We start from the raw sequence: 10,801 nt of genomic DNA on the forward strand, positions 1-10,801 counted from the left end.
CAATATGAATAAAGGAGTTACCTTGAATGTCTTTACTCAAAATACAACTCATTCGTTGCTACCAAGTATCACAGATCCAAGTGACGACATCAGTAAAAAAACAACAAACTAGATTCGGTAAACAATTTTATTTCCAATTATTTAGTCTATTTAGTAATCTATTCTATTCAAAATCTCAAAAAAGTGTTTATTTTACTAACCCCCCTAATTTTTAAACCAGGCAAATTAAGTGTTTCTTCATCTTATCCTTCTGAGGATAACAATACTATCAGTAAATTCAGAGATTTGGATAACACATATGATCAAGAAGACAACTCAGAACTTGAGGATTATGTTAGTGGTATAGTTCTCATTGTCTCTACTAATTTTCACTCAATACTTATTCAATTCATTATATATATCTTAAAAATGTTGTTTGTCAGATGATTCAGAAGCTGAATATAAACAACAAGTCTTTGATTGTAGTAGTCAAGAAGATGAACCTGATGACCCATCTGATACTAATGATTCTGACTCTAATTCAGAGCCGATTTCAAAAACTATTGAAGATAAACAGAAAGAAGCTAAATGTCGTTATGAGTTCCTAAACCTTTTTGATGAGGCTTTTTAAAAGGTGTTTGGTAAACCTAAATCAACTGTCAAGGACAATATAAATTGCATGGAGAAACAGAAGACGAAGAACCCAAAAGATGGTATAGTTAGCACAATTTTGTTTTTTTCTATACTGGATAGTGAGTTTCGAACATATTTAATAAACAGACTTTTTGATACATTCAGCTTATGATGATGACGGTGATCTTATCCACACATGTAAGGATTGTGGTGCTATTTTCTGGTATGGTGAAAGATTAAATAGGAGGAAGAATACAAAAACACCAATATACAGTGGATGCTGCATGCATGGACAAATTCAACTACCGACGTTGAAAAAATCTCCACCTTTGCTATTGTGGTTATTAACATCTGATGATGACTTAGCCAAACATTTCCGAGACAATATCAGAGTTTATAACATGATATTCTCATTTACCTCTATAGGAGGTAAAGTCGATCGTTAAGTAAAGAAAGGTCGAGGACCTTCTATGTTTGCTCTACAAGGCGAAAATTATCATCTAATGGGTTCTTTGAAACCCAAACCTGGCGACTATCCAAAGTTTCAACAGTTATATATTGTTGATACTGAAAATGAAGTAGCAAACCGAATGAATATAATGAGGTAAATCTAAATCCAAAAATTTATTTTTCAAATTATTTTACATTTTTTTTCATTTACACTATTTGATCCTTTCTTATTCTAATTCTATTTTCACTAAAGGTAAAGATGATGAGAATCCATCCGAAAAGAGGAAGTTCAAAGAGGAAATTGTTGAAAAACTGCAGAAGATGTTGAATGAGATAAATCCTTACGTACAACATTTTCGTTATGCAAGAGATAGATTTGCTTTGGAAAAAGAAAAAGCAAATTTCCATATGCGAATCGTGTCTACACGTGAGAAAGATGGCACCAAATATAACTTGCCTACTGCTTCTGAAGTTGCTGCATTGATACCTAGAGATTTCCATAACGAAATGAATAAGCATGATATAGTGGTTGAAATGCAATCTGGTAAGTTGAAAAGAATTCATGAGTGTCATATATCTTATCTTGCTCTGCAATATCCTCTTTTATTCCCACTCGGTGAAGATGGATACACATTGGGTTTAAAAAAGATGGTTAAAAAAGGATCAAAGAAGAAGAAGCGAAAGGATATAAGTATGAGGCAGTGGTACGCGTATAGGCTACACGAAAGGGAAGATGAGAAACATCTATTATTCCGGTCTAAGCGTTTAATCCAGCAGTTCTTGGTTGATACTTATACTATGATTGAGTCTAATCGTCTCCTATACCTAAAAAAAACCAGAAGAAATTAAGGAGTTCAAACATAGAGGAGGTTCAGCAAGCAGCGGATGATGGAGAAAATGATCTCACAAATCGTGGTAACAGAGTTATTATTCCACCTTCTTTCACCGGTGGACCAAGTTATATGAGGCAAAATTATTTGGATGCTATGGCTACATGTAAACATTTCGGGTTCCCAGACCTTTTTATAACCTTCACTTGCAACGCGAAGTGGCCAGAAATCACAAGATTCGTCAACCAGAAGAATTTGAAAGCTGATGATCAGACTGACATCATTTGCAGGATTTTTAAGATGAAACTAGAGAAATTTATGGATGATTTAACTAAAAAACATATATTGGGCAAAACAGTTTCAGGTAAATCTCTTCGACTAATATCTTACATTTTAAACTTATTTAATATGTTTCATTGAAAAGACTTAAATTTATAAACATAATCTATTTTGCAGCTATTTATCATATTGAGTTTCAGAAAAGAGGTCTTCCTCATGCTCATATTATTGTTTGGATGGATTAAAAACATAAGTTCCCAACAGCCGATCATATCGACAAGATAATTTCTGCTGAAATTCCAGATAAAGATAAGATCCAGAACTCTACGAAGTTGTCAAAGAATGTATGATTCATGGTTCTTGTGGAAGTGCGAATATGAACTCTCCGTGTATGGTTGCAGGAAAATGTTCAAAATTCTATCCTAAAGAGTTTGTTGATACAACAAACTTAGACAGAGATGGATATCCAATTTATAGGAGGAGGGATGATAGTCGTTTTATAGACAAGAATGGTTTCAAGTGCAACAATACATATGTCGTCCCATACAACAGAATACTTTCTCTAAAGTACCGAGCTCACATTAACGTCGAATGGTGTAACCAAACTGGATTGGTCAATTACTTATTTAAGTATGTGCACAAAGGTCAAGATCGTGTTACTGTATCTGTTGAGGCCGGTCAAGAAGAGGATGAAACAGAGTATACCTCCGACGGTGTCAATATTAACTCATCAAAAAAAAAGGATGATGTTCAAGATTTCTTTGACTGCAGGTTTATCTATATTACATTCTAAAACATGTTTAAATAGTTTTATAAGATGATACCCTGTGAAATGAACTGAATGATATGAATTTTTACATTTTGCAGATATGTTTCCGCATGTGAAGCTTTCTGGAGGACGAATCAGTATCCTATACACTATAGAACAACACCTGTTGTCAAACTTACATTCCATGAGGAAGGGAAGCAACCTGTTTTCTACAAAGATGGCGACAAGCCAACTACCGTATTAAATCGCCCAACTCTTGATCACACGATGTTTACAGCTTGGTTTGAGTTGTGTCTAAGGGATGAGGAAGCAAGAAAGCTTACATATGAACAGATTCCAAATAAATACATCTATGATAAAAAGAAGAAAGAGTTTCGTCCGAGAGGTAGAACTAGTTTCTCTATTGGGCGAATCAATTATGTGCCACATAATTTAGAAGATTCCTACCATCTTCGAATTCTCATAAACAGCAAAAAAGGTCCTACCAGTTTCAACGACATCAAAACTGTCAAAGGTGTTGTTTATAAAATCTATAAAGAGACATGCTTTGCTCTAGGTTTGCTAGATGATGACATAGAGTATATTGAAGGCATAAAGGAAGCTAATTTTTGGTGTTCATCAAAGTTTTGTCGTAGACTTTTTGTGATAATGCTTATATCTGAAAGTTTAACTTCTCCTAAAACTGTATGGGAAGAAACATGGAAAATCTTTTCAGAAGATATTGAGAGAAAAGAAAAACAGAGGACACAACGTCCATATATATTTTTACTTCTATAGCTACTAGTAATTTTACTATATATCATTGATTAAATATATGATAGCTTAATTTAATTTCTCTAACCATATGAGTAAATATTTTTCTGGCTAGACTTTTGTTTGTCAGACCTGGAAAAACAGAAATTGCTACTAAGAGAGTTACAGAAGCTATTGAAAAGAAATGGATGTTCATTGAAGAAATACAAGCTTATGCCACACATATCCCTTGAAGATGTAACATTGCCTAATCAGTTGATAATGGATGAACTCAACTACAACCGTGAAGATTTAGCAAAGAAACATGCTGGTTGGAAAAAGATGCTAACAGAAGAACAATAGAAGATCTATGATGAGATAATGGAAGCTATAATCAATGACAAAGGTGGTGTCTTTTTTTTTATATGGATTTGGAGGAACAGGGAAAATATTTTTGTGAAAAGTATTGTCTGCAGCAATAAGATCAAATAGCCACATTGTTCTCAATTCGGCATCTAGCGGTATCGCATCTCTACTGCTGGAAGGAGAAAGAACAGCTCACTCTAGGTTTGCCCTTCTTTTAAATCCAAATGAAACTTCTACTTGCAACATGTCACGGAGCTCAGAACTTGGTGCGTTGGTTGAAGAAGCAAAGTTAATCATATGGGATGAAGCTCCAATGATGGGTAAATACTGCTTTGAGACATTAGACATAAGCTTGAAAGATATTATGAGGAGTAAAGAAGACAAATTGTTTGGAGGAAAAGTTGTCCTTTTTGGAGGTGATTTCAGACAAATTCTTCCTGTTATTGTTGGCGCAGGAAGGGAAGCGATTGTCAATGCATCATTAAACTCTTCATACTTATGGAATCAGTGCAAAGTTTTACGACTGACAAAGAATATGAGGTTGCTTCAAGACATTGGTAAACAAGAGGCCAGTGAGATAGAAGAGTTTTCAAAATAGATACTGGCAGTTGGAGAACGAAAAATTAATGAGCCTAATGATGGTGTGTGTGAAATAGATATCCCACAAGAGTTACTTATTCCAGAGGGTTCCTCTTCGTTAGAGTCAATCATTGAAGCTGTTTACGGAAATAACTTTGCCACCAAAAGGATCCTAAATTTTTCCAAGAACAAGCTATTCTTTGCCCTACCAATGAAGATGTCAATTCTATCAATGATGTCATGTTATCAAGTCTAAACGGTTAGTTCATCTTTATTCGTCCTTTATTTATTGTTAGTAATCCTTCAGACTTAATCACTACAAGAAATATGGGTATTGATAGCAGAAAAAGATAGCGCAGTTTTTGCAAGTGTTATTATTGATAAAATTTTAAAAATGAGTCTATATAATAAAATATGTAAGCGGGAATCAAAAATCACTCTTTCCGCTAACACTTCGTAAAAATTGACTAAAAGTCAGTCCTTTTGCCACTACAAGTAGAAGCTCTAGAGTTTAAAAAAAAAAAAAAAAAAAAAAACCATTTCTGTTTTTTCTTTCTAAACCAACGAAAAAAGAAAACCATTTCATTTCTCTTTTTTCTTCCTCATCTCATTCACACTTCTTCTTCCTCTCTAGGGTTAAGAGTAGGGAGAAGCCAAGGTTTTGGCTAAGCAGCCATGAGTGAGACGAGAGATAAGCATTGCATACCCAGATCCGTTTCTTACAACCCAAATTCTTCGTTGTTGTTCTCCTTTAGCTCTTCTTTTACTCTCCGTAGCTCTCACCTTCTCATTAAAATGTCAATTTCATCTCGTCGGAGAAGGTTTGTTGTTTCTCTCTCTCTTTCCCCTTTTGAATCTGGGTTTGGAATTAGGGTTACTTATGTTATTCTTCTTCTAGGGTTTTGAGTCTATTGAGCAAAGGACTGCAAGAGGTTTTACAGATCGAAATCACCGAAGAAGATTTTTCTCACTAGGTATCTCGATCTTAAACCAAATCTATCTTCTTCTGCTTCTGGGTTCACCGAAAATTTCTTCCTTTACTTCAATCGTGGTTTTGCCTTATATGTGGTTTCTGATTTTGTTGTTGTGCAAGGACCGACTATGACAGAGGAGTCAACACTTTTTCTCCCGAAGGAAAGCTGTTCCAAGTTGAACTCTTGAGGTGGATAGTGGTTACTTTGCAGGCTATTTGCAGGTGAAGTTTCAATTTTTTTCAGATTTATCCTTCAAAATTAGTTGTATAAGATGTGGGTTTTGATTTTTAGCTGATAAATCCTTAGATTGGATTCAACAATTTTGGATTTGTAATATGCCAGTTTCACTCTAGAATCGTGATTGTTGTAGTCCCTGTTTATGCAGTCCCTGTTTTTCAGATTTTTTTAATTATGCTTTCGATAAACATAACAAATGGGATTGATATCGGTTTTTCTATATATAGCTGCAGAAGGAGCTTGATGAGTATGAGAAGAAGATGTCACTCATGGAGGCTATAACAGATAACAAAATCAGTTCAAGTTCTTGCTAAAAGAGATGCCGATGCCAACAGCCAAGCAGTTAATTTGGAAGTTTTGAGCATACTTCTTCAGGGAGATCAAGTATGTTGACCCTTACAAACCATATTTCTCATTTCTAATGTATATGTGTTCAGATATCTCTAGTTGTTACTAAACCTTATTTGCTATCTGTTAGTGTAACCATATTACTGTTATAGTAAGGAAAACAAATGTGTTGAGGTGAACATTAGGAGTTATGCATTTTATGGATCTACGATGAGCATGCATTTCTTTATCTACTCTGCTGCCTCAAAGTCGGAGCTCTTGACTGTTGAGTTTGTACCTGGTCGAATCTAAGAACGTTCAAGCGATTTGAAACTAGAGCTTGTGTCAATTGAAACAGAATTAGGTGAGCTTCAGTCTCTTTAATTGTTTTGCTCTCATAAGTTATCATTTAGGTTTCAGTCTTCAGCATGTATTAAGGGTTTAAGTCCTCTCTCCTCAAGAACAAGTTTGGGTTTTATTATACTGTACGTGTGCTCGAGCTTGGTGCATCATTCGTCAAGTCCAAATCTTTGTAGAAACCAGTGTTTAGATTGGTGACAAAGCAGATTTGTTTCTTAAGCATTATTTAATTAATGTTCATGCGTTTGTTTGACAGGTTTGATAGATTGAATATGAGGCAAAGGATCGATTAAATCTCTGCTCATGAGGTATTTCTAACACTTCTCGTATTTTAAAATGCATCTCACTGATATGGGTTTTTAAAGATCTGAATGGTGTCTGAAATGTTGTTCTTTGTTATAATGCCTTAGAAATTATATTGACCATTGGTCATTAACTGTTGACATGTATTAGTTTCTTTGTTTTGTGCAAGAAGAAGCAGAGATCAATTATGGTTTAGCAGGTGATCTATTAAGCAAGAAGAGGAGCATTAGATGATGATTGATCTCATATATTAGTACTCTTATCTTGTAATAGTAGAGTAGTTGATTTTTTTGTATTAGATTTGGTTTGGATTAATCTTTGTAAGACTTATATAGGTTTTTATGGATTTTATATGAAATAAAAATATATTTAAATATATTTTTTGACCAAATTTTATATATATATATATAATAATACATATAAATCATATTAATGCAATATTATTTAGCTACAGATGATAAAACGATGGTACAAATATTTCGCTAATATTAATTATAACATGGCAAATAAATAACGCTACTTATAATATTAATATAGCAATATTATGACGTTATTATAGGCAGAGAATTAATAGCACAGAGAAAAAATGCTATTGTATGTGGCCCCTTTAAGATGGCACCAGCAAAGATAGCGTTTACGAAATCGCCATCGAAACGATATAATAGCGTTTTTCGTGTGCTAATAATACGCATATTTCTTGTAGTGAATTCATCGGATTCATTTATTTAGGTTTTGTTTTTTCTTATGTTTTCAGCTGAAGAAATAATTTATCTAAGTTCTGATTCAATTGACCCTCAAGATAAACGTGCAATTAAAAATAAGGTTTACTCACCAGATTTTCTTAATACCATTAAGGTTTCGGGTATACCTTATCATAGGCTTCGTTTGAAAATAGGTTGTCCAATTATGTTAATGAGAAATATTGATCCGCATGGTGGTTTAATGAATGGTACAAGACTGCAGATCACCCAAATGGCGGACCATGTTTTGCAAGCTCGGATTTTAACTGGTACGCGAGTTGGTAAGATAGTTCTCATACCTAGGATGTTGATATCACCATCAGATGCTAGGTTGCCTTTCAAAATGCGTCGAAGACAGTTCCCAGTATCAGTTGCTTTTGCAATGACTATCAATAAGAGTCAAGGGCAATCTCTTGAAAATGTTGGTATACTTGCCTAGACCCGTTTTCTCACATGATCAGTTATATGTAGCAATATCAAGGGTTAAATCAAAGTCTGGATTGAAGATGCTGATAACAGATAGTGAGGGAAAACCTCAAACAAAGACAACCAATGTTGTTTTTAAAGAAGTTTTCCAAAATCTTCATTAGAAAATGGAATGGTAAGTAATCCCTAATTTTTTGGTATATTATAATTTCGTTTGACTAATATATATGCTACTAACTCTATATTTATTCTAATTTGGTCTACAGGTTAAATACAATAAGTGGTTGAATGGGTTAAGGAAGGAATATGATACTTTCATGACTATATGAGTCATTTCTACTGTTACTATTCTTTTTTTTTTCTTATTGTTTACTTTGGATATTAAACATTCATAAACACAAATTATTATTATTGCTTAGAACACAAACCAACAAAACTATAGTCCAATATTGTTGTGTGTGTAATCTCTTACGAACCTACTATACGATATTGTCGAATATATATCCTCTTATATAGCTACTATTCAATATTGATGTGTGTCTGATTTTGTAAGCAGCTATATTATGTAAAGAATGAGATTATATAAAGAGACTGAATTAGTGTATAACCACAAATATTTATTTTTAAATACTATATAAACTTCGAAAATAAGTTAAAATATCTAACTCAGACAAGAAAAAGGAAAATTAAAAAAACAAATTAGTAAAAAAAATATAATCTCGTGCTGTAGCACGAGTTATCCCCTAGTTACTAATATATAACTACTATATATTAATATTGTTGATATATTTGGGTATTCGTTTAGATTCAAATTCAAGTTCAGATTTTTGGATTTAAAGATTTAGAAGCATTTGGAGATTTTAAATTTCGGATACGGGTTCAGGTCGGGTTTTTTGGATCAGTTTTATATTAGATTTTTGGATCTGGGTATTTTACGCAGACCTTCTGGAGATTATTGAGACCACCAGCCTTTTGTCAAAAAAAAAAAAAGAATGAGACCAGCAGCCTATGGAAAAGTCAGTAAACGTTTTACTATCAGGTAATTTTTTGAACTTAAATAAAACAAACTTGAAATGGTTTTGAAATAATTTTTTTAAAATGGAATTCGGGTATCTTAACCAGTTTTCACTTTGATATTTTGGACATCATACTATTAGAATTAGACTTTAGTTAAAGTTGGTTAACTAATAAATCTTCTTAGATTATGACCGCATCTTAAGGATAGATTCGTATATCCTATAGTAGCTCAGATACTACTAGATTGTAGATAACAGTTCATTTGTTTCTATATATGTACTCGTTTCATTGAATAATAGACACACAATTTCATCGACTCTGCTATCTTTTCATGGTATCAGAGCCTAAAATTTTTCTTTAAACAAATCTCGTTTTTTTAGGCATTTAAGAGATGTCAACGATCCCAACCCCAAACCCGACCCATGCTTCAGCAACGAACACGACTGTAGAGATGAGAAGAACCATCTCACCTTGCCACTTGACCTCGGCAGATAACCCTGGTGCGGTGATCTCTCACCCACTTCTGAAAGGTATCAACTACGATGAATGGGCTTGCGGGATGAAGACGGTATTGACTTCACGCAAGAAGTTTGGCAATCGTTCTGCTGCTGGTTTGGCAATCGTTCCGTCCAAGAAACCAAACTTCTTGCGTGAAGTCAATACCGTCTTCAATTGCCTCTGCAATCGCTTTGGTCATGTTGCAGAGAATTGCTATGCCGTGATAGGTTATCCAGAATGGTGGGAAGATAGACCACAAAATCGAACAATTCAAGGGAGGGGACGTGGTGATTCTAGCTCAAGCGGAGGTTCGACTAGTGGCAAAGGTCGTGGTTCGATGACTTATGCTAATCGAGTGTATGTCCCTAATGTGGACGAGGAAGGTCATGAGCAAGCTAATCACGTGATCACAGATCACGATCGTGATGGAGTGAGTGGAATTACCGACCAATAGTGGCGCTCCATCAAGATCATCCTCAATGCCGGCAAAGAAAACACCACAGAGAAAGTAACGGGTACGTTTTCTTTACCATCTTGGATAATGGATACATCGGTTTCACACCATCTTACAGGAAAGTTTGAACTGATGTCTGATGTGCGTTATATGGCACCGGTTTTAGTGATTATGGCAGATGGCAGAGAGAGGGTCTCTCGTAATGAAGGGACAATACAACTTGGTCCTAACCTTGTTCTGAAATCAGTATACTTTGTGGAAGATTTCAAGTCTGACTTGATCTCTATGGGCCAGTTGATGGATGAAAACAGTTGTGTTGTTCATATGGCTGACACTTTTCTTGAGGTTCAGGGCCGCAATTTGAGGACGGTGATTGGAGCTGGTAAGAGGAACATTTCACTTCTGCAGTATTATGGAGACCGCAGCCGCAGACACAATAAAGGAGGATCAGTCATTTGAGATGTGGCACAAGAGGATGGGTCATCCATCAGCTGCGGTTGTAGGCTTGCTTCCATTTTTTCTTGTTCAGTTTCTGTTGCTCATCTAAATAATGCGTGTGATGTTTGTCTCCGCGCCAAGCAGACTAGAGATTGTTTTCCAATCAGTATGAATAAAACATCTTTTATTTTTAAATTGATTCATGTTGATCTTTGGGGTCCTTATCGGACACCATCTCATTTTGGGGCAAGATACTTCTTGACAATAGTGGATGACTATTCGCGAGGAGTTTGGATACATTTGTTGAAGGATAAAACAGAGGCTCCAAACTGTTTGAAATTTTTTTTTGCTCTGACTGAAAGGCAGTTTAATACACGCATCAAAACAATTCGAAGCAATAACGGTTCAAA

The 10,801-nt window shown here is 34.8% G+C and overlaps 1 protein-coding gene, 1 long non-coding RNA gene and 1 pseudogene across 15 annotated transcripts; all 3 read left to right on the plus strand.

The window, feature by feature from the left end:
* The first annotated feature begins 658 nt into the window (after positions 1–658).
* On the plus strand, positions 659–8,148 carry LOC147930409 (uncharacterized; annotated as a pseudogene).
* LOC104731405 (uncharacterized) lies at positions 5,191–7,194 on the plus strand. 12 transcript variants are annotated; one of them, XR_015573635.1, is made up of 7 exons: positions 5,191–5,438; positions 5,516–5,591; positions 5,711–5,812; positions 6,056–6,212; positions 6,329–6,519; positions 6,772–6,823; positions 6,969–7,194. It is a non-coding gene; the product is annotated as an uncharacterized LOC104731405 (long non-coding RNA). The 12 variants fall into 12 exon arrangements; XR_015573636.1 differs by having other exon boundaries at positions 6,988–7,194; XR_015573632.1 differs by having other exon boundaries at positions 6,991–7,194.
* Positions 8,149–9,301: 1,153 nt separating the features above from the next.
* LOC109128099 (uncharacterized) lies at positions 9,302–10,586 on the plus strand. 3 transcript variants are annotated; one of them, XR_015575392.1, is made up of 3 exons: positions 9,303–9,569; positions 9,658–10,014; positions 10,120–10,586. XR_015575392.1 is itself a non-coding variant. In XM_019233881.2 (2 exons), the coding sequence occupies exon 1, from the start codon at positions 9,393–9,395 to the stop codon at positions 9,951–9,953; it is 561 nt and encodes a 186-aa protein (XP_019089426.1). In that variant the 5' UTR covers positions 9,302–9,392; the 3' UTR covers positions 9,954–10,014; positions 10,120–10,586. The 3 variants fall into 3 exon arrangements, 1 of the variants encoding a protein (XP_019089426.1); XR_015575393.1 differs by having other exon boundaries at positions 9,303–9,394; XM_019233881.2 differs by having other exon boundaries at positions 9,302–10,014.
* Positions 10,587–10,801: the final 215 nt, after the last annotated feature.

Source organism: Camelina sativa, chromosome 12 (assembly GCF_030686135.1).
Source record: "Camelina sativa cultivar CO46 ecotype springtype chromosome 12, ASM3068613v1".
Classification (NCBI taxonomy): domain Eukaryota; kingdom Viridiplantae; phylum Streptophyta; class Magnoliopsida; order Brassicales; family Brassicaceae; genus Camelina; species Camelina sativa.

Coding starts and splice junctions, on each gene's coding strand:
- LOC109128099 (XM_019233881.2), top strand. CDS start 9,393: ATGTCAACGATCCCAACCCCAAACCCGACCCATGCTTCAGCAACGAAC.